At 43.1% G+C, this 23,675-nt stretch overlaps 1 protein-coding gene across 1 annotated transcript in view; it reads left to right on the top strand.

The window, feature by feature from the left end:
• The window catches only part of LOC139552808 (relaxin receptor 2-like), a 206,635-nt gene that overhangs the window by 116,522 nt on the left and 66,438 nt on the right, over positions 1–23,675 (top strand). Inside the window, 6 exon segments of the mRNA XM_071364858.1 lie at positions 1,528–1,599; positions 13,658–13,729; positions 20,381–20,452; positions 20,807–20,878; positions 21,227–21,298; positions 23,196–23,425. Coding sequence (XP_071220959.1) covers positions 1,528–1,599; positions 13,658–13,729; positions 20,381–20,452; positions 20,807–20,878; positions 21,227–21,298; positions 23,196–23,425 — 590 coding nt within the window.

The raw sequence follows: 23,675 nt of genomic DNA, 5'->3' as shown, positions 1-23,675 counted from the left end.
GTTATCTGTTTCTATGTTGGTTGTGGTTGCCTGGTATGGCTCTTAATTAGAGGCAGGTGTTTTGCGTTCTCCTCTAATTAAGAGTCATATTTAGGTAGGGTGTTCTCACTGTTTGTTTGTGGGTGATTGTCTTCCTTGTCGTCGAATGTATGTACCATACGGGACTGTTTGGCTGTTCGTTTATTTTGATGTCGTCTGTTTCCTGTCCGTGAGTTTACGTTTAGTTATGTAAGTTTATGTTCAGGTTTCGTCAACGTCGTTTTCTTGTTTTTTGTATATTTGAAAGTGTTTTGTTTTTCGTGTTGCCATCGTCGTATTGAAATAAAAGATGGCTTATTTCCCAAATGCTGCATTTTGGTCTGATGATCCTTCTCTCCTCTCCTCGTCTGAGGAGGAGGAGGACAACAGCCCTAACACAATTGTATTTGTATTTACAGATGGCATACATGTTTGTTATGAAGGCACATGAAAGTTAGAATGTTCCAGAAGGCATTTTTGTCAAAAAAAATGCATTATGATAAAAAATTACTGTTTACGTTGAAATGCCTCTCTTGTGAAGTAGTGACGCTCGACATACGCCTAGTTTCCTGAAACTAGTCACATTTATCCATCCATCCATCCATCCATCCATCCATCCATCCACCGACACACACACACACACACACACACACACACACACACACACACACACACGAAGGCATGCACAGACTAACAAACAGAAAGAGATAACCCCCTATCAAATTATATTACAAACTGTTTCACCATGCAGCCAGAGATTCATTATAAAAGTCATCATTTCTAAACGGATTAAATAATCTGATCAAACTTGTTTTCAACTCCTGCTGTGTGTGTGTGTGTGTGTGTGTGTGTGTGTGTGTGTGTGTGTCCGTGCGCTCTAATTGGGAGAGTCTGTTCCTGACTTATCAAACAACCTAACTCCCACACTGCTACTGCGCTCTGCTTCACACACACACACACACACACACACACACACACACAGCCGTATCTCTCTCCAGTGTGAAAGGAGAAGATGAATCCTGCTGTGGACAAAGAGACTAGTTTAGGAGTGTGTTAGCCAAAAGTGAACACCAATGTTCTCTCTCTCTCTCTCTCTCTCTCTCTCTCTTTCTCCTCCCCCTTCTCACTCTCTCTCCCCACCTTCTCACTCTCTCTCCCCCTCCCTCTATCTCTCCCCCCCCTCTCTCTCTCTCTCTCTCTCTCTCTCTCTCTCGCCCCATGCTCACTCTCTCCCCCTCCCCCCCTCTCTCTCTCTCTCTCTCGCCCCATTCTCACTCTCTCCCCCTCCCCCTCTCTCTCACTCTCTCCCCTCCCTCCTCTCTCTCCCTCCCTCCCCCCACCTCTCTCTCCCTCCCCCTACCTCTCTCTTTCTCTGTCTCTAACTCTCTCCCCCTCTCCCCGCTCTCTCTCCCTCTCTCGCTCCCCTTCTCACTCCCTCCCCTCTCTCTCTCCCCTCTCCCTCTCTCCCCTCTCCCTCTCTCTCCCCTCTTTCTCTCTCTCTCTCTCCAGGGATTTTGAGGGGAACCAGGTCTTAACCATTAGCTACTCTACTCTGATGACCTGCAGCCAGCTCACAGTACTGTAAGTGCTAAGTACCGCTGTGCATGGGTCTTTACGTGTGTGTGTGTGTGTGTGTGTGTGTGTGTGTGTGTGTGTGAAAACGCAATTCCACATGAGATTTCGATATTCACATTTGAACGTTTTTCCACATGTGAAAAGGCAAATTCAATTCTGATATGCAGGTTTTTCACATGTGAAACTACAAATGTCAGGTGAATCTGCAATTCAAATGTAGGGTGAAAACATGTTATATAAATCTTTTTCGGGATCGGTGTCCCTTCCACGGGACGGTTGAGCTAATGTAGGCAAGAGGTTGTAAGTAAGCATAAATTCTTGTTAATCTAACTACACTGTCCAATTTTCAGTAGGTATTACAGTGAAAGAATAGAGTAAGTGCTAAGTACCGCTGTGCATGGGTCTTTACGAGTCTGTGTGTCTGTCTGTCTGTCTGTCTCTGTCTGTCTGTCTGTCTGTCTGTCTGTGTGTACACTGCCACTGCATGCACTTGTGTATGTGGCCTCTCTCTACCTCTGCTGTGTCAGAATGCATCGACAGGAAACAATTGTTCTCCTCATGAACAACCTGTCAGTCTGTCAGGACATGAATGTATCTGTGGTATGTCTCTGTCAGTCTGTCAGGACATGAATGTATCTGTGGTGTGTTTCTGTCAGTCTGTCAGGACATGAATGTATCTGTGGTGTGTCTCTGTCAGTCTCCTAGAAGATCTGAGTTCCTGTCTTTCCTCTGGGGTATATAACAGATTCTCTCTCGAAAATAACTTTTTCTTTTGTTAGGAGTTTGTTACGATATCCTATTTTGTTAGGAGTTTGTTAGGATATCCTATTTTGTTAGGAGTTTGTTAGGATATCCCTGTCTGATCCGATATCCTACAAAAGATCACTTTACTTCACTTTGCAACGAAATTAAACACGAATCTCAAAGGAAATCTCCATGTGAAGCTCGTTTCCTACAGAGTTTTAAAACTCTTATCTGAGAGGAGTCTCTGTTGACACAGTGTTGGTTTGTGAAGGGTCCGTTCCAAATGGAACCCTATTTTGTATACGGTGCACTACTATTTGACCAGGGCCCACACCTGTAGAGGTAATAGGGTACCATTTTGGACAGACACTAATTTCCCCTGTCTCTGTATCCTACAGGCGTGGGAAACTCATAGTAGTATATCTCAAAGGGGAATCTCTACATACACAATGTTAGTCTGGTAGGACTCCCTCTCTGTTTGTATTACCCAGAGCCCTCTGGTGAAATCACTTCTGCTACATACCTTGGTGGTCTTTCTTTATTTCTTCTATAAGCCCTCCTTCTCTCTTTCCTTCTCACTCCCACTCTCCTTCTCTCTCTCTCTTTCTTTCTCTCTTTCTTTCTCTCTCTCTCTCCTTCTCACTCCTGCTCTCCTCTCCCTCTCCTCTCTCTCTCTCTCTCTCTCTCTTTCTTTGTCTGTCTCTCTTTCTTTCTCTCTCTCTTTCGCTCTCTTTATCTCTCTCTACTTCTCTCTCTCTCTCTGTCTCTCTCTCTCACACTCCCTGTCTCATACAATTTAATTCAAGAGGCTTTATTGGCATGGAAATGTAGTGATTTGCAAAGGCAAGAGTACACTGCCAAAGAAAAAGTAGGAACATATAAATCTCTCTCCCTCTCTCACGCTCTCCCTCTCCATCTCTCCCTCCTCTGTTTCTCAGACATGGTGGGTTATATTAGGCTTCACACTCTGCATCTCCATCCCTGTGACTCAATGACAGCAGACCGACTGACTAACTGTCACTTAGATATGTTGTTTACTCCTCCACCGGAACACACAGCTGATTCACACACTCAGGATTAGACAGCTGTGTTTGTGTATTGTGTGTGTGTGTGTGTGTGTGTGTGTGTGTGTGTGTGTGTGTGTGTGTGTGTGTGTGTGTGTGTGTGTGTGTGTGTGTGTGTGTGTGTGTGTGTGTGTGTGTGTGTGTGTGTGTGTGTGTGTGTGTGTGTGTGTGTGTGTGTGTGTGTGTGTGTGTGTGTGTGTGTGTGTGTGTGTGTGTGTGTGTGTGTGTGTGTGTCGTAGCATGCTGTATTTGTGACTGACTAGGCACCAACATCAGTTGTGAATATTCAACAAGATCTCACGGCTTGGACTCTACCAGGTGTCTAAAGCGTTCCGCAGGGATACTGGTCCATGTTGACTCCAATTGCTTCCCACAGTTGTGTCAAGTTGGCTGGATGTCCTTTGAGTGGTGGACCATTCTTGATACACACGGAAAATTCTTGAGTGTGAAAAAACCCAGCAGCGTTACAGTTCTTGACACAAACCGGTGCGCCTGGTACCGGTTTGCGCCATACCCCGCGCCTGGTACCGGTGCGCCATACCCCGTTTGACACATCTACTCCCGCTCCGGCCCTCAACGTCGCCAGTTTACTCATTATTACGCACACCTGCCACCATCGTTACGCGCACCTGCGTCTCATGACTTTCACCTGGACTCCATCACTTCCCTGATTACCTTCCCTATATCTGTCACTCCGTTTGGTTCTTTTCCCAGGGGTTATTGACTCAGGTTTCTGTGTTAAGACTCCACTACTCTGTTGTCTCGTTCCATGTTTGTTGGTTTTATTAAACGTACCACCTGCACCTGCTTCTCCGCTCTCAGCGCCGTGGTTACGCCGTTGAATTGCCCTCACAATCTTTTGTCTTGCTCATTCACCTTCTGAATGGCACACATACACAAAAGCCATGTCTCATCTTGAGCGATCTGGCTAGAATTATTCTCCCCTGTATTGATGTCTATTACAAATAGTGTTATGTTTTTAATGTATTTCTCATAAAATAAACTGTTGGTGTCTTATTGCTGACACTGAATCAATCTAACAGCTGTTTTATGTAATATCATAGTGTCTGTGTCCCAAGGTGTGACTGTGTGTTAGTGTGTGTGTGTGTGTAAGGTACATGGGGGAGGTGTGACTGTGTGTTAGTGTGTGTGTGTGTAAGGTACATGGGGGAGGTGTGACTGTGTGTTAGTGTGTGTGTGTGTGTGTGTGTGTGTGTGTGTAAGGTACATGGGGGAGGTGTGACTGTGTGTTAGTGTGTATGTGTCAGGTAAGGTACATGGGGAGGTGTGACTGTGTGTATGTGGCAGGTAAGGTACATGGGGGAGGTGTGACTGTGTGTGTGTGTAAGGTACATGGGGGAGGTGTGACTGTGTTAGTGTGTGTGTGTGTGTAAGGTACATGGGGGAGGTGTGACTGTGTGTTAGTGTGTGTGTGTGTGTGTGTGTGTAAGGTACATGGGGGAGGTGTGACTGTGTGTTACTGTGTATGTGTCAGGTAAGGTACATGGGGAGGTGTGACTGTGTGTATGTGGCAGGTAAGGTACATGGGGGAGGTGTGACTGTGTGTTAGTGTGTGTGTGTGTGTGTGTGTGTGTTAGTGTGTGTGTGTGTGTGTGTGTGTGTGTGTGTGTGTGTGTGTGTGTGTGTGTGTGTGTGTAAGGTACATGGGGAGGTGTGACTGTGTGTTAGTGTGTGTGTGTCAGGTAAGGTACATGGGGGGGGGTGTGCCTGTGTGTGTGTGTGTGTGTGTGTGTAAGGTACATGGGGGAGGTGTGACTGTGTGTTAGTGTGTATGTGTCAGGTAAGGTACATGGGGGGGGGGGGGGGGGTGACTGTGTGTGACTGTGTGTTAGTGTGTGTGTGTGTGTGTGTAAGGTACATGGGGAGGTGTGACTGTGTGTTAGTGTGTGTGTGGCAGGTAAGGTACATGGGGAGGTGTGACTGTGTGTTAGTGTGTGTGTGTGTGTAAGGTACATGGGGAGGTGTGACTGTGTGTTAGTGTGTGTGTGTGTGTAAGGTACATGGGGGAGGTGTGACTGTGTGTTAGTGTGTATGTGTCAGGTAAGGTACATGGGTGAGGTGTGACTGTGTGTTAGTGTGTGTGTGTGTGTGTGTGTAAGGTACATGGGGAGGTGTGACTGTGTGTTAGTGTGTATGTGTCAGGTAAGGTACATGGGGGAGGTGAGACTGTGTGTTAGTGTGTATGTGGCAGGTAAGGTACATGGGGGAGGTGTGACTGTGTGTATGTGGCAGGTAAGGTACATGGGGGAGGTGTGACTGTGTGTGTGTGTGTGTGTGTGTGTGTGTGTGTGTGTGTGTGTGTGTGTGTGTGTGTGTGTGTGTGTGTGTGTGTGTGTGTGTGTGTGTGTGTGTGTGTGTGTGTGTGTGTGTGTGTGTGTGTGTGTGTGTGTAAGGTACATGGGGAGGTGTGACTGTGTGTTAGTGTGTGTGTGTGTGTGTAAGGTACATGGGGAGGTGTGACTGTGTGTTAGTGTGTATGTGTCAGGTAAGGTACATGGGGAGGTGTGACTGTGTGTTAGTGTGTGTGTGTGTGTGTAAGGTACATGGGGAGGTGTGACTGTGTGTTAGTGTGTATGTGTCAGGTAAGGTACATGGGGGAGGTGTGACTGTGTGTATGTGGCAGGTAAGGTACATGGGGAGGTGTGACTGTGTGTTAGGGTGTGTGTGTCAGGTAAGGTACATGGGGAGGTGTGACTGTGTGTGTGTGTAAGGTACATGGGGGAGGTGTGACTGTGTGTGTGTGTAAGGTACATGGGGGAGGTGTGACTGTGTGTTAGTGTGTGTGTGTGTAAGGTACATGGGGGAGGTGTGACTGTGTGTGTGTGTGTGTGTGTGTGTGTGTGTGTGTGTGTGTGTGTGTGTGTGTGTGTGTGTGTGTGTGTGTGTGTGTGTGTGTGTGTGTGTGTGTGTGTGTGTGTGTGTGTGTGTAAGGTACATGGGGGAGGTGTGACTGTGTGTTAGTGTGTATATAGTCAGGTAAGGTACATGGGGAGGTGTGACTGTGTGTATGTGGCAGGTAAGGTACATGGGGGAGGTGTGACTGTGTGTGTGTGTGTGTGTGTGTGTGTGTGTGTGTGTGTGTGTGTGTGTGTGTGTGTGTGTGTGTGTGTGTGTGTGTGTGTGTGTGTGTGTGTGTGTGTGTGTGTGTGTGTGTGTGTATGTGTCAGGTAAGGTACATGGGGGGGGGGGGGGGGGGGTGACTGTGTGGTAGTGTGTGTGTGTGTGTGTGTGTAAGGTACATGGGGAGGTGTGACTGTGTGTTAGTGTGTGTGTGTGTGTGTGTAAGGTACATGGGGAGGTGTGACTGTGTGTTAGTGTGTATGTGGCAGGTAAGGTACATGGGGAGGTGTGACTGTGTGTGTGTGTGTGTGTGTAAGGTACATGGGGAGGTGTGACCTTGTGTTAGTGTGTGTGTGGCAGGTAAGGTACATGGGGAGGTGTGACTGTGTGTTAGTGTGTGTGTGTGTGTAAGGTACATGGGGAGGTGTGACTGTGTGTTAGTGTGTGTGTGTGTGTGTAAGGTACATGGGGGAGGTGTGACTGTGTGTTAGTGTGTATGTGTCAGGTAAGGTACATGGGGGAGGTGTGACTGTGTGTGTGTGTGTGTGTGTGTGTGTAAGGTACATGGGGGAGGTGAGACTGTGTGTTAGTGTGTATGTGGCAGGTAAGGTACATGGGGAGGTGTGACGTGTGTGTGTGTGTGTGTGTGTGTGTGTGTGTGTGTGTGTGTGTGTGTGTGTGTGTGTGTGTGTGTGTGTGTGTGTGTGTGTGTGTGTGTGTGTGTGTGTGTGTGTGTGTGTGTGTAAGGTACATGGGGGAGGTGTGACTGTGTGTTAGTGTGTGTGTGTGTCAGGTAAGGTACATGGGGAGGTGTGACTGTGTGTTAGTGTGTGTGTGTGTAAGGTACATGGGGGAGGTGTGACTGTGTGTTAGTGTGTATGTGTCAGGTAAGGTACATGGGGGAGGTGTGACTGTGTGTTAGTGTGTATGGGTGTGTGTGTGTGTGTGTGTGTGTGTGTGTGTAAGGTACATGGGGGGGTGTGACCTTGTGTTATTGTGTATGTGTCAGGTAAGGTACATGGGGGAGGTGTGACTGTGTGTATGTGGCAGGTAAGGTACATGGGGGAGGTGTGACTGTGTGTTGTGTGTGTGTGTGTGTGTGTGTGTGTGTGTGTGTGTGTGTGTGTGTGTGTGTGTGTGTGTGTGTGTGTGTGTGTGTGTGTGTGTGTGTGTGTGTGTGTGTGTAAGGTACATGGGGAGGTGTGACTGTGTGTTAGTGTGTATGTGTCAGGTAAGGTACATGGGGAGGTGTGACTGTGTGTTAGTGTGTGTGTGTGTGTGTGTAAGGTACATGGGGAGGTGTGACTGTGTGTTAGTGTGTATGTGTCAGGTAAGGTACATGGGGAGGTGTGACTGTGTGTTAGTGTGTGTGTGTGTGTGTGTGTAAGGTACATGGGGAGGTGTGACTGTGTGTTAGTGTGTGTGTGTGTGTGTGTGTAAGGTACATGGGGGAGGTGTGATTGTGTGTTAGTGTGTATGAGTGTGTGTGTGTGTGTGTGTGTTTGTGTGTGTGTAAGGTACATGGGGGGGTGTGACCTTGTGTTATTGTGTATGTGTCAGGTAAGGTACATGGGGGAGGTGTGACTGTGTGTATGTGGCAGGTAAGGTACATGGGGGAGGTGTGACTGTGTGTGTGTGTGTGTGTGTGTGTGTGTGTGTGTGTGTGTGTGTGTGTGTGTGTGTGTGTGTGTGTGTGTGTGTGTGTGTGTGTGTGTGTGTGTGTGTGTGTGTGTGTGTGTGTGTGTGTAAGGTACATGGGGAGGTGTGACTGTGTGTTAGTGTGTGTGTGTGTGTGTAAGGTACATGGGGAGGTGTGACTGTGTGTTAGTGTGTATGTGTCAGGTAAGGTACATGGGGAGGTGTGACTGTGTGTTAGTGTGTGTGTGTGTGTGTGTGTAAGGTACATGGGGAGGTGTGACTGTGTGTTAGTGTGTGTGTGTGTGTGTGTGTAAGGTACATGGGGGAGGTGTGACTGTGTGTATGTGTCAGGTAAGGTACATGGGGGAGGTGTGACTGTGTGTATGTGGCAGGTAAGGTACATGGGGAGGTGTGACTGTGTGTTAGGGTGTGTGTGTCAGGTAAGGTACATGGGGAGGTGTGACTGTGTGTTAGTGTGTGTGTGTCAGGTAAGGTACATGGGGAGGTGTGACTGTGTGTTAGTGTGTGTGTGTGTAAGGTACATGGGGAGGTGTGACTGTGTGTTAGTGTGTGTGTGTGTGTGTGTGTAAGGTACATGGGGAGGTGTGACTGTGTGTTAGTGTGTATGTGTCAGGTAAGGTACATGGGGAGGTGTGACTGTGTGTTAGTGTGTGTGTGTGTGTGTGTGTGTGTGTAAGGTACATGGGGAGGTGTGACTGTGTGTTAGTGTGTATGTGTCAGGTAAGGTACATGGGGGAGGTGTGACTGTGTGTATGTGGCAGGTAAGGTACATGGGGGAGGTGTGACTGTGTGTTAGGGTGTGTGTATCAGGTAAGGTACATGGGGAGGTGTGACTGTGTGTTAGTGTGTGTGTGTCAGGTAAGGTACACGGGGGAGGTGTGACTGTGTGTTAGTGTGTGTGTGTGTAAGGTACATGGGGGAGGTGTGACTGTGTTAGTGTGTGTGTGTGTGTGTGTAAGGTACATGGGGGAGGTGTGACTGTGTGTTAGTGTGTATGTGTCAGGTAAGGTACATGGGGGAGGTGTGACTGTGTGTTAGTGTGTGTGTGTCAGGTAAGGTACATGGGGGAGGTGTGACTGTGTGTTAGTGTGTGTGTGTGTGTGTGTGTAAGGTACATGGGGGAGGTGTGACTGTGTTAGTGTGTGTGTGTGTGTAAGGTACATGGGGGAGGTGTGACGGTGTGTTAGTGTGTATGTGTCAGGTAAGGTACATGGGGGAGGTGTTAGTGTGTGTGTGTGTGTAAGGTACATGGGGGAGGTGTGACTGTGTGTTAGTGTGTGTGTGTGTAAGGTACATGGGGGAGGTGTGACTGTGTGTTAGTGTGTGTGTGTGTAAGGCACATGGGGAGGTGTGACTGTGTGTTAGTGTGTGTGTGTGTGTCAGGTAAGGTACTCTCAGTCAGCCTAGTAACTCACACAACCACTCTGTCAGCCTAGTAACTCACACAACCACTCTGTCAGCCTAGTAACTCACACAACCACTCTGTCAGTCTAGTAACTCACACAACCACTCTGTCAGTCTAGTAACTCACACAACCACTCTGTCAGTCTAGTAACTCACACAACCACTCTGTCAGTCTAGTAACTCACACAACCACTCTGTCAGTCTAGTAACTCACACAACCACTCTGTCAGCCTAGTAACTCACACAACCACTCTGTCAGTCTAGTAACTCACACAACCACTCTGTCAGTCTAGTAACTCACACAACCACTCTGTCAGTCTAGTAACTCACACAACCACTCTGTCAGTCTAGCCTACATTATGAGTGAGTGGGTGAGTTGTGTGTGTATGTTTTCTGCATTACTGTTGTTTTGGGGGAGGTGGGGGAGGTGTGACTGTGTTAGTGTGTGTGTGTGTGTGTGTGTAAGGTACATGGGGGAGGTGTGACTGTGTGTTAGTGTGTATGTGTCAGGTAAGGTACATGGGGGAGGTGTGACTGTGTGTTAGTGTGTGTGTGTCAGGTAAGGTACATGGGGGAGGTGTGACTGTGTGTTAGTGTGTGTGTGTGTGTGTAAGGTACATGGGGGAGGTGTGACTGTGTTAGTGTGTGTGTGTGTGTAAGGTACATGGGGGAGGTGTGACTGTGTGTTAGTGTGTGTGTGTCAGGTAAGGTACATGGGGGAGGTGTTAGTGTGTGTGTGTGTGTGTAAGGTACATGGGGGAGGTGTGACTGTGTGTTAGTGTGTGTGTGTGTAAGGTACATGGGGGAGGTGTGACTGTGTGTTAGTGTGTGTGTGTGTAAGGCACATGGGGAGGTGTGACTGTGTGTTAGTGTGTGTGTGTGTCAGGTAAGGTACTCTCAGTCAGCCTAGTAACTCACACAACCACTCTGTCAGCCTAGTAACTCACAAAACCACTCTGTCAGTCTAGTAACTCACACAACCACTCTGTCAGCCTAGTAACTCACACAACCACTCTGTCAGCCTAGTAACTCACACAACCACTCTGTCAGCCTAGTAACTCACACAACCACTCTGTCAGTCTAGTAACTCACACAACCACTCTGTCAGCCTAGTAACTCACACAACCACTCTGTCAGTCTAGTAACTCACACAACCACTCTGTCAGTCTAGCCTACATTATGAGTGAGTGGGTGAGTTGTGTGTGTATGTTTTCTGCATTACTGTTGTTTTGTAGTAATTCTCTCAACCACTCCCTATCAGCCCCCTCTACTAGTGAGTTTTTGTTTGTGTTTGTGTGTGTGTGTGTGTGTGTGTGTGTGTGTGTGTGTGTGTGTGTGTGTGTGTGTGTGTGTGTGTGTGTGTGTGTGTGTGTGTGTGTGTAAGGTACATGGGGAGGTGTGACTGTGTGTTAGTGTGTGTGTGTGTGTGTAAGGTACATGGGGAGGTGTGACTGTGTGTTAGTGTGTATGTGTCAGGTAAGGTACATGGGGAGGTGTGACTGTGTGTTAGTGTGTGTGTGTGTGTGTGTGTAAGGTACATGGGGAGGTGTGTGTGTGTGTGTGTGTGTGTAAGGTACATGGGGGAGGTGTGACTGTGTGTATGTGTCAGGTAAGGTACATGGGGGAGGTGTGACTGTGTGTATGTGGCAGGTAAGGTACATGGGGAGGTGTGACTGTGTGTTAGGGTGTGTGTGTCAGGTAAGGTACATGGGGAGGTGTGACTGTGTGTTAGTGTGTGTGTGTCAGGTAAGGTACATGGGGAGGTGTGACTGTGTGTTAGTGTGTGTGTGTGTAAGGTACATGGGGAGGTGTGACTGTGTGTTAGTGTGTGTGTGTGTGTGTGTGTGTAAGGTACATGGGGAGGTGTGACTGTGTGTTAGTGTGTATGTGTCAGGTAAGGTACATGGGGAGGTGTGACTGTGTGTTAGTGTGTGTGTGTGTGTGTGTGTGTGTAAGGTACATGGGGAGGTGTGACTGTGTGTTAGTGTGTATGTGTCAGGTAAGGTACATGGGGGAGGTGTGACTGTGTGTATGTGGCAGGTAAGGTACATGGGGGAGGTGTGACTGTGTGTTAGGGTGTGTGTATCAGGTAAGGTACATGGGGAGGTGTGACTGTGTGTTAGTGTGTGTGTGTCAGGTAAGGTACATGGGGGAGGTGTGACTGTGTGTTAGTGTGTGTGTGTGTAAGGTACATGGGGGAGGTGTGACTGTGTTAGTGTGTGTGTGTGTGTGTGTGTAAGGTACATGGGGGAGGTGTGACTGTGTGTTAGTGTGTATGTGTCAGGTAAGGTACATGGGGGAGGTGTGACTGTGTGTTAGTGTGTGTGTGTCAGGTAAGGTACATGGGGGAGGTGTGACTGTGTGTTAGTGTGTGTGTGTGTGTGTGTGTAAGGTACATGGGGGAGGTGTGACTGTGTTAGTGTGTGTGTGTGTGTAAGGTACATGGGGGAGGTGTGACTGTGTGTTAGTGTGTATGTGTCAGGTAAGGTACATGGGGGAGGTGTTAGTGTGTGTGTGTGTGTAAGGTACATGGGGGAGGTGTGACTGTGTGTTAGTGTGTGTGTGTGTAAGGTACATGGGGGAGGTGTGACTGTGTGTTAGTGTGTGTGTGTGTAAGGCACATGGGGAGGTGTGACTGTGTGTTAGTGTGTGTGTGTGTGTCAGGTAAGGTACTCTCAGTCAGCCTAGTAACTCACACAACCACTCTGTCAGCCTAGTAACTCACACAACCACTCTGTCAGTCTAGTAACTCACACAACCACTCTGTCAGTCTAGCCTACATTATGAGTGAGTGGGTGAGTTGTGTGTGTATGTTTTCTGCATTACTGTTGTTTTGGGGGAGGTGGGGGAGGTGTGACTGTGTTAGTGTGTGTGTGTGTGTGTAAGGTACATGGGGGAGGTGTGACTGTGTGTTAGTGTGTATGTGTCAGGTAAGGTACATGGGGGAGGTGTGACTGTGTGTTAGTGTGTGTGTGTCAGGTAAGGTACATGGGGGAGGTGTGACTGTGTGTTAGTGTGTGTGTGTGTGTGTAAGGTACATGGGGGAGGTGTGACTGTGTTAGTGTGTGTGTGTGTGTAAGGTACATGGGGGAGGTGTGACTGTGTGTTAGTGTGTGTGTGTCAGGTAAGGTACATGGGGGAGGTGTTAGTGTGTGTGTGTGTGTGTAAGGTACATGGGGGAGGTGTGACTGTGTGTTAGTGTGTGTGTGTGTAAGGTACATGGGGGAGGTGTGACTGTGTGTTAGTGTGTGTGTGTGTAAGGCACATGGGGAGGTGTGACTGTGTGTTAGTGTGTGTGTGTGTCAGGTAAGGTACTCTCAGTCAGCCTAGTAACTCACACAACCACTCTGTCAGCCTAGTAACTCACAAAACCACTCTGTCAGTCTAGTAACTCACACAACCACTCTGTCAGCCTAGTAACTCACACAACCACTCTGTCAGTCTAGTAACTCACACAACCACTCTGTCAGTCTAGCCTACATTATGAGTGAGTGGGTGAGTTGTGTGTGTATGTTTTCTGCATTACTGTTGTTTTGTAGTAATTCTCTCAACCACTCCCTATCAGCCCCCTCTACTAGTGAGTTTTTGTTTGTGTGTGTGTGTGTGTGTGTGTGTGTGTGTGTGTGTGTGTGTGTGTGTGTGTGTGTGTGTGTGTGTGTGTGTGTGTGTGTGTGTGTGTGTGTGTGTGTGTGTGTGTGTGTGTGTGTGTGTGTGTGTGTGTGTGTGTGTGTGTGTGTGTGTGTGTGTGTGTGTGTGTGTGTGTGGACGTGTTAGTTAACAAGAATAGTAAACAAACAACATTCTGACCAACTGGGGACATTTTGTTAGTCCTCACAAGGTCAAATGCTATTTCTAGGGGGTTTAGGGTTCAGGTTAGAATTAGTGTTAGGGTTAGAATTACATTAAAGGTTAGGGTTAGGAGCTAGGGTTAGTTTTAGTTTTAAGGTTAGGGTTAGGGTAAGATTACAGGTTAGGGGTTAGGGAAAATAGGATTTTGAATGGGACTGAATTGTGTGCCCTCACAATGTCAGCTGAACAAGACTGTGTGTGTCTGTGTGATAAATAAGTGTTTGAAACCATTAAACTGTAGTAATTCTCTCTATCCCTGACAGGCTCCTAATGGACAACAAGATCACAACTCTTCCTGAGAACACTTTTCAGTCTCTAGTGGTTCTAGAAGAACTGTGAGTAGAACCCTAACTGAACAATGACAACTATTAGTAGAACCCTAACTGAACAATGACAACTATTAGCAGAACCCTAACTGAACAATGACAACTATTAGCAGAACCCTAACTGAACAATGACAACTATTAGCAGAACCCTAACTGAACATTGACAACTATTAGCAGAACCCTAACTGAACAATGACAACTATTAGCAGAACCCTAACTGAACATTGACAACTATTAACAGAATCCTAACTGAACAATGACAACTATTAGCAGAACCCTAACTGAACAATGAGAACTATTAGCAGAACCCTAACTGAACATTGACAACTATTAGCAGAACCCTAACTGAACAATGGCAACTATTAGCAGAACCCTAACTGAACAATGAGAACTATTAGCAGAACCCTAACTGAACATTGACAACTATTAGCAGAACCCTAACTGAACAATGGCAACTATTAGCAGAACCCTAACTGAACAATGACAACTATTAGCAGAACCCTAACTGAACAATGACAACTATTAGCAGACCCCTAACTGAACAATGACAACTATTAGCAGAACCCTAACTGAACATTGACAACTATTAGCAGAACCCTAACTGAACATTGACAACTATTAGCAGAACCCTAACTGAACAATGACAACTATTAGCAGAACCCTAACTGAACAATGACAACTATTAGCAAAACCCTAACTGAACAATGAGAACTATTAGCAGAACCCTAACTGAACAATGACAACTATTAGCAGAACCTTAACTGAACAATGACAACTATTAGCAGAACCCTAACTGAACAATGAGAACTATTAGCAGAACCCTAACTGAACATTGACAACTATTAGCAGAACCCTAACTGAACAATGACAACTATTAGCAGAACCCTAACTGAACAATGACAACTATTAGCAGAACCTTAACTGAACAATGACAACTATTAGCAGAACTCTAACTGAACATTGACAACTATTAGCAGAACCCTAACTGAACAATGACAACTATTAGCAGAACCCTAACTGAACAATGACAACTATTAGCAGAACCCTAACTGAACATTGACAGCTATTAGCAGAACCCTAACTGAACATTGACAACTATTAGTAGAACCCTAACTGAACAATGACAACTATTAGCAGAACCCTAACTGAACAATGACAACTATTAGCAGAACCCTAACTGAACATTGACAACTATTAGCAGAACCCTAACTGAACAATGACAACTATTAGCAGAACCCTAACTGAACAATGGCAACTATTAACAGAACCCTAACTGAACAATGACAACTATTAGCAGAACCCTAACTGAACAATGACAACTATTAGCAGAACCCTAACTGAACAATGACAACTATTAGCAGAACCCTAACTGAACAATGACAACTATTAGCAGAACCCTAACTGAACATTGACAACTATTAACAGAACCCTAACTGAACAATGACAACTATTAGCAGAACCCTAACTGAACAATGAGAACTATTAGCAGAACCCTAACTGAACATTGACAACTATTAGCAGAACCCTAACTGAACAATGACAACTATTAGCAGAACCCTAACTGAACAATGACAACTGTTAGCAGAACCCTAACTGAACAATGACAACTATTAGCAGAACCCTAACTGAACAATGAGAACTATTAGCAGAACCCTAACTGAATATTGACAACTATTAACAGAACCCTAACTGAACATTGACAATTATTAGCAGAACCCTAACTGAACAATGACAACTATTAGTAGAACCCTAAATGAACAATGACAACTATTAACAGAACCCTAACTGAACAATGACAACTATTAGCAGAACCCTAACTGAACATTGACAACTATTAGCAGAACCCTAACTGAACAATGACAACTATTAGCAGAACCCTAACTGAACAATGACAACTATTAGCAGAACCCTAACTGAACAATGACAACTATTAGCAGAACCCTAACTGAACATTGACAACTATTAACAGAACCCTAACTGAACAATGACAACTATTAGCAGAACCTTAAGTGAACAATGACAACTATTAGCAGAACCCTAACTGAACGATGAGAACTATTAGCAGAACCCTAACTGAACATTGACAACTATTAGCAGAACCCTAACTGAACAATGACAACTATTAGCAGAACCCTAACTGAACAATGACAACTATTAGCAGAACCTTAACTGAACAATGACAACTATTAGCAGAACTCTAACTGAACAATGACAACTATTAGCAGAACCCTAACTGAACATTGACAACTATTAGCAGAACCCTAACTGAACATTGACATCTATTAGTAGAACCCTAACTGAACAATGACAACTATTAGCAGAACCCTAACTGAACAATGACAACTATTAGCAGAACCCTAACTGAACATTGACAACTATTAGCAGAACCCTAACTGAATATTGACAACTATTAACAGAACCCTAACTGAACATTGACAATTATTAGCAGAACCCTAACTGAACAATGACAACTATTAGTAGAACCCTAAATGAACAATGACAACTATTAACAGAACCCTAACTGAACAATGACAACTATTAGCAGAACCCTAACTGAACATTGACAACTCTTAGCAGAACCCTAACTGAACATTGACAACTATTAGCAGAACCCTAACTGAACATTGACAACTATTAGCAGAACCCTAACTGAACAATGACAACTATTAGCAGAACCCTAACTGAACAATGACAACTATTAGCAGAACCCTAACTGAACAATGACAACTATTAGCAGAACCCTAACTGAACAATGACAACTATTAGCAGAACCCTAACTGAACATTGACAACTATTAACAGAACCCTAACTGAACAATGACAACTATTAGCAGAACCTTAAGTGAACAATGACAACTATTAGCAGAACCCTAACTGAACGATGAGAACTATTAGCAGAACCCTAACTGAACATTGACAACTATTAGCAGAACCCTAACTGAACAATGACAACTATTAGCAGAACCCTAACTGAACAATGACAACTATTAGCAGAACCCTAACTGAACATTGACAACTATTAGCAGAACCCTAACTGAACATTGACATCTATTAGTAGAACCCTAACTGAACAATGACAACTATTAGCAGAACCCTAACTGAACAATGACAACTATTAGCAGAACCCTAACTGAACATTGACAACTATTAGCAGAACCCTAACTGAACAATGACAACTATTAGCAGAACCCTAACTGAACAATGGCAACTATTAGCAGAACCCTAACTGAAGAATGACAACTATTAGCAGAACCCTAACTGAACAATGACAACTATTAGCAGAACCCTAACTGAACAATGAGAACTATTAGCAGAACCCTAACTGAACATTGACAACTATTAACAGAACCCTAACTGAACAATGACAACTATTAGCAGAACCCTAACTGAACAATGAGAACTATTAGCAGAACCCTAACTGAACATTGACAACTATTAGCAGAACCCTAACTGAACAATGACAACTATTAGCAGAACCCTAACTGAACAATGACAACTATTAGCAGAACCCTAACTGAACAATGACAACTATTAGCAGAACCCTAACTGAACAATGAGAACTATTAGCAGAACCCTAACTAAACAATGACAACTATTAGCAGAACCCTAACTGAACATTGACAACTATTAACAGAACCCTAACTGAACAATGACAACTATTAGCAGAACCTTAACTGAACAATGACAACTATTAGCAGAACCCTAACTGAACAATGAGAACTATTAGCAGAACCCTAACTGAACATTGACAACTATTAGCAGAACCCTTGCTGAACAATGACAACTATTAGCAGAACCTTAACTGAACAATGACAACTATTAGCGGAACTCTAACTGAACATTGACAACTATTAGCAGAACCCTAACTGAACATTGACAACTATTAGCAGAACCCTAACTGAACAATGACAACTATTAGCAGAACCCTAACTGAACATTGACAACTCTTAGCAGAACCCTAACTGAACATTGACAACTATTAGCAGAACCCTAACTGAACATTGACAACTATTAGCAGAACCCTAACTGAACAATGACAACTATTAGCAGAACCCTAACTGAACAATGACAACTATTAGCAGAACCCTAACTGAACAATGACAACTATTAGCAGAACCCTAACTGAACAATGACAACTATTAGCAGAACCCTAACTGAACATTGACAACTATTAACAGAACCCTAACTGAACAATGACAACTATTAGCAGAACCCTAACTGAACAATGACAACTATTAGCAGAACTCTAACTGAACAATGACAACTATTAGCAGAACCCTAACTGAACATTGACAACTATTAGCAGAACCCTAACTGAACATTGACATCTATTAGTAGAACCCTAACTGAACAATGACAACTATTAGCAGAACCCTAACTGAACAATGACAACTATTAGCAGAACCCTAACTGAACATTGACAACTATTAGCAGAACCCTAACTGAACAATGACAACTATTAGCAGAACCCTAACTGAACAATGGCAACTATTAGCAGAACCCTAACTGAAGAATGACAACTATTAGCAGAACCCTAACTGAACAATGACAACTATTAGCAGAACCCTAACTGAACAATGAGAACTATTAGCAGAACCCTAACTGAACATTGACAACTATTAACAGAACCCTAACTGAACAATGACAACTATTAGCAGAACCCTAACTGAACAATGAGAACTATTAGCAGAACCCTAACTGAACATTGACAACTATTAGCAGAACCCTCACTGAACAATGACAACTATTAGCAGAACCCTAACTGAACAATGACAACTATTAGCAGAACCCTAACTGAACAATGACAACTATTAGCAGAACCCTAACTGAACAATGAGAACTATTAGCAGAACCCTAACTAAACAATGACAACTATTAGCAGAACCCTAACTGAACATTGACAACTATTAACAGAACCCTAACTGAACAATGACAACTATTAGCAGAACCTTAACTGAACAATGACAACTATTAGCAGAACCCTAACTGAACAATGAGAACTATTAGCAGAACCCTAACTGAACATTGACAACTATTAGCAGAACCCTTGCTGAACAATGACAACTATTAGCAGAACCTTAACTGAACAATGACAACTATTAGCGGAACTCTAACTGAACAATGACAACTATTAGCAGAACTCTAACTGAACATTGACAACTATTAGCTTAACCCTAACTGAACATTGACAACTATTAGCAGAACCCTAACTGAACAATGACAACTATTAGCAGAACCCTAACTGAACAATGACAACTATTAGCAGAACCCTAACTGAACATTGACAACTATTAGCAGAACCCTAACTGAACATTGACAAATATTAGTAGAACCCTAACTGAACAATGACAACTATTAGCAGAACCCTAACTGAACAATGACAACTATTAGCAGAACCCTAACTGAACATTGACAACTATTAGCAGAACCCTAACTGAACAATGAGAACTATTAACAGAACCCTAACTGAACAATGACAACTATTAGCAGAACCCTAACTGAACAATGAGAACTATTAGCAGAACCGTAACTGAACAATGACAACTATTAGCAGAACCCTAACTGAACATTGACAACTATTAGTAGAACCCAAACTGAACAATGTCAACTATTAGCAGAACCATAACTGAACAATGACAACTATTAGCAGAACCCTAACTGGACATTGACAACTATTAGCAGAACCCAAACTGAACAATGACAACTATTAGCAGAACCCTAACTGAACAATGACAACTATTAGCAGAACCCTAACTGAACGATGACAACTATTAGCAGAACCCTAACTGAACATTGACAACTATTAGCAGAACCCTAACTGAACAATGACAACTATTAGCAGAACCCTAACTGAACAATGACAACTATTAGCAGAACACTAACTGAACAATGACAACTATTAGCAGAACACTAACTGAACAATGACAACTATTAACAGAACCCTAACTGAACAATGACAACTATTAGCAGAACCCTAACTGAACAATGAGAACTATTAGCAGAACCCTAACTGAACATTGACAACTATTAGCAGAAGCCTAACTGAACAATGACAACTATTAGCAGAACCCTAACTGAACATTGACAACTATTAGCAGAACCCTAACTGAACATTGACAACTATTAGCACAACCCTAACTGAACAATGACAACTATTAGCAGAACCCTAACTGAACATTGACAACTATTAGCAGAACCCTAACTGAACAATGACAACTATTAGCAGAACCCTAACTGAACAATGACAACTATTAGCAGAACCCTAACTGAACAATGACAACTATTAGCAGAACCCTAACTGAACATTGACAACTATTAGCAGAACCCTAACTGAACAATGACAACTATTAGCAGAACCCTAACTGAACAATGACAACTATTAGCAGAACCCTAACTGAACATTGACAACTATTAGCAACTATACCTCCCCCCCGCTCTCTGCCCTCCTGCTCTCGCTCTCCCCTCTCTCTCCCTCTCTTCCTCCTCCTCTCCTTCCCCCCTCTCTCTGCCCCTCTCTCTGCCCTCCTGCTCTCGCTCTCCCCTCTCTCTCCCTCTCTCCTTACCCCCCCTCTCTCCCCTTCTGCTCTCGCTCCCCCTCCCTCTCTCTCCCCTCCTGCTCTCGCCACACCCCCCTCTCTTTTTTCTCTCCCTCTGTTTTCAGAGACCTGTCGGACAACCGGATTACTGAGCTCCCCAACAACACCTTTAAGAGCCTAAAGTCCCTCGTCAAACTGTGAGTCACAGGTTGTGTCCCAAATGGAACCCGATTACGGCATAACATCTGATAAAAAAGGATTGAAGATATTACAAATATATACTGTTAATTACGGCAATTTAAAAGCTGTTAATTACCTCAGTTTAACAGCTTTAAGAGCTTAAAGTCTCATCATTCTGCGAGTCTCACAATACAGGACTGTTTATGTCTGCTTCTCCTCTAACCCTGGAAACATGACTTTACATCTGACAAACGGGGCTTAATAAAAGATGACAAATGTTCTACTGACTGTTAAAAACTGTTAGCATCAGAATACCTGCATGCCTGTCCATCCGCCTGTCAGACAGATTACTTCTTTACTTATTGTCACAGGAACATATCCCATAATCCTCTGTTCCACATCCACCCGGGTCACTTTGATCACCTGACCCAGCTCCAGTCCCTGTGAGTAGTACACATACAGCCTACCAGTACCATACACTAACAGTACCTACGAAATACCTACCAGTACCTATCAGTACTGTACGCTATCAGTACCTACCAGTACTTACCACTACCTACCAGTATCTACCACTACCTACCAGTATCTACCACTACCTACCAGTACCTGCCAGTACTTACCAGTACCTACCAGTGCCTACTAGTACTTACCAGTATCTACCAGTACTTACCAGTACCTACCAGTACCGGCGAGTACCTACCAGTATCGTACACTATAGGAAGATACATGTTGACTATCTATGGTAAATAAATCTAATCAAGTTAATAAACTGTGTGATGTCTTGTCTTTAGAGGTCTGGAGGGTATTGAGATTCCAGACATCCAGACGAAGATGTTTGGACCCATGGGAAACCTCTCCCACATGTATGTACATACTGTATCACATTCTGTACTATATATCCTGTACATCACAGTCAATATTATATGTCCTGTATATCACATTCTATACTATATGTCCTGTATATCACATTCTGTACTATATATCCTGTTTATCACATTCTATACTATATGACCTGTTTATCACAGTATATACTATATGTCCTGTATATCACATTCTATATTATATGTTCATCACATTCTATATTATGTCCTGTTTATCACATTCTATACTATATGTCCTGTTTATCACATTCTATGCTATATGTCCTGTTTATCACATTCTATACTATATGACCTGTTTATCACATTCTATACTATATGTTCATCACATTCTATACTATATGTCCTGTATATCACATTCTATACTATATGTTCATCACATTCTATACTATATGTCCTGTATATCACATTCTATATTATATGTTCATCACATTCTATACTATATGTCCTGTATATCACATTCTATACTATATGTCCTGTTTATCACATTCTATACTATATGTCCTGTTTATCACATTCTATACTATATGTCCTGTTTATCACATTCTATACTATATGTTCATCACATTCTATACTATATGTCCTGTATATCACATTCTATATTATATGTTCATCACATTCTATATTATGTCCTGTTTATCACATTCTATACTATATGTCCTGTTTATCACATTCTATACTATATGTCCTGTTTATCACATTCTATACTAGATGTCCTGTTTATCACATTCTATACTAGATGTCCTGTTTATCACATTCTATACTATATGTCCTGTTTATCACATTCTATACTATATGTTCATCACATTCTATACTATATGTTCATCACATTCTATACTATATGTTCATCACATTCTATACTATATGTCCTGTATATCACATTCTATATTATATGTTCATCACATTCTATACTATATGTCCTGTATATCACATTCTATACTATATGTCCTGTTTATCACATTCTATACTATATGTCCTGTTTATCACATTCTATACTATATGTCCTGTTTATCACATTCTATACTATATGTCCTGTTTATCACATTCTATACTATATGTTCATCACATTCTATACTATATGTTCATCACATTCTATACTATATGTCCTGTATATCACATTCTATATTATATGTTCATCACATTCTATATTATGTCCTGTTTATCACATTCTATACTATATGTCCTGTTTATCACATTCTATACTAGATGTCCTGTTTATCACATTCTATACTATATGTCCTGTTTATCACATTCTATATTATGTCCTGTTTATCACATTCTATACTATATGTCCTGTTTATCACATTCTATACTATATGTCCTGTTTATCACATTCTATACTATATGTCCTGTTTATCACATTCTATACTATATGACCTGTTTATCACATTCTATACTATATGTCCTGTTTATCACATTCTATACTATATGTCCTGTTTATCACATTCTATACTATATGTCCTGTTTATCACATTCTATACTATATGTTCATCACATTCTATATTATGTCCTGTTTATCACATTCTATACTATATGTCCTGTTTATCACATTCTATACTATATGTTCATCACATTCTATATTATGTCCTGTTTATCACATTCTATACTATATGTCCTGTTTATCACATTCTATACTATATGTCCTGTATATCACATTCTATACTATATGTCCTGTTTATCACATTCTATACTATATGTCCTGTATATCACATTCTATACTATATGACCTGTTTATCACATTCTAAAATATATGTCCTGTATATCACATTCTATACTATATGTCCTGTACAACACATTCTATACTATATGCCCTGTTATCACATTCTTTACTATATGTCCTGTTCATCACATTCTATACTATATGTTGTCGTTCCCCTCGTAGCTACTTCAAGACGTTCCAGTACTGTTCCTATGCGCCCCACGTGAGAACGTGTAAGCCCAACACAGACGGTATCTCTTCCTTCGAGGACCTGTTAGCCAACGTGGTGCTCAGGGTCTCTGTGTGGGTCATGGCCTTCATCACATGTTTCGGGAACCTCTTCGTCATCGGGATGAGGTCTCTGATCAGGGCGGAGAACAACCTGCACGCCGCCTGCATCAAAGTCCTCTGCTGTGAGTTATATGGAATGTTTATAGACAAACACAGGTGTCGTGACTATCATTAATGTGATGACGGCTATTTTATCAAATCAATTAACTATGTTTAATTATTACGTTATTCAATGAATCATGTAACAATTAACTCATTATTAACTTGGGGCACCACGGAAAAAGTTTGTTTAATGAGTTACTGTTTCCCAAATTAACTTCAGAATATATTGTTAACTTAAGAATATATCAGAATATATCGTTATCATACCAG

The sequence above is a fragment of the Salvelinus alpinus genome, chromosome 24, assembly GCF_045679555.1.
Source record: "Salvelinus alpinus chromosome 24, SLU_Salpinus.1, whole genome shotgun sequence".
NCBI classification, from domain to species: Eukaryota; Metazoa; Chordata; class Actinopteri; order Salmoniformes; family Salmonidae; genus Salvelinus; species Salvelinus alpinus.
The sequence above is the reverse complement of the archived record's forward strand: the minus strand, read 5'-3'. Positions and strand labels throughout refer to the sequence as shown.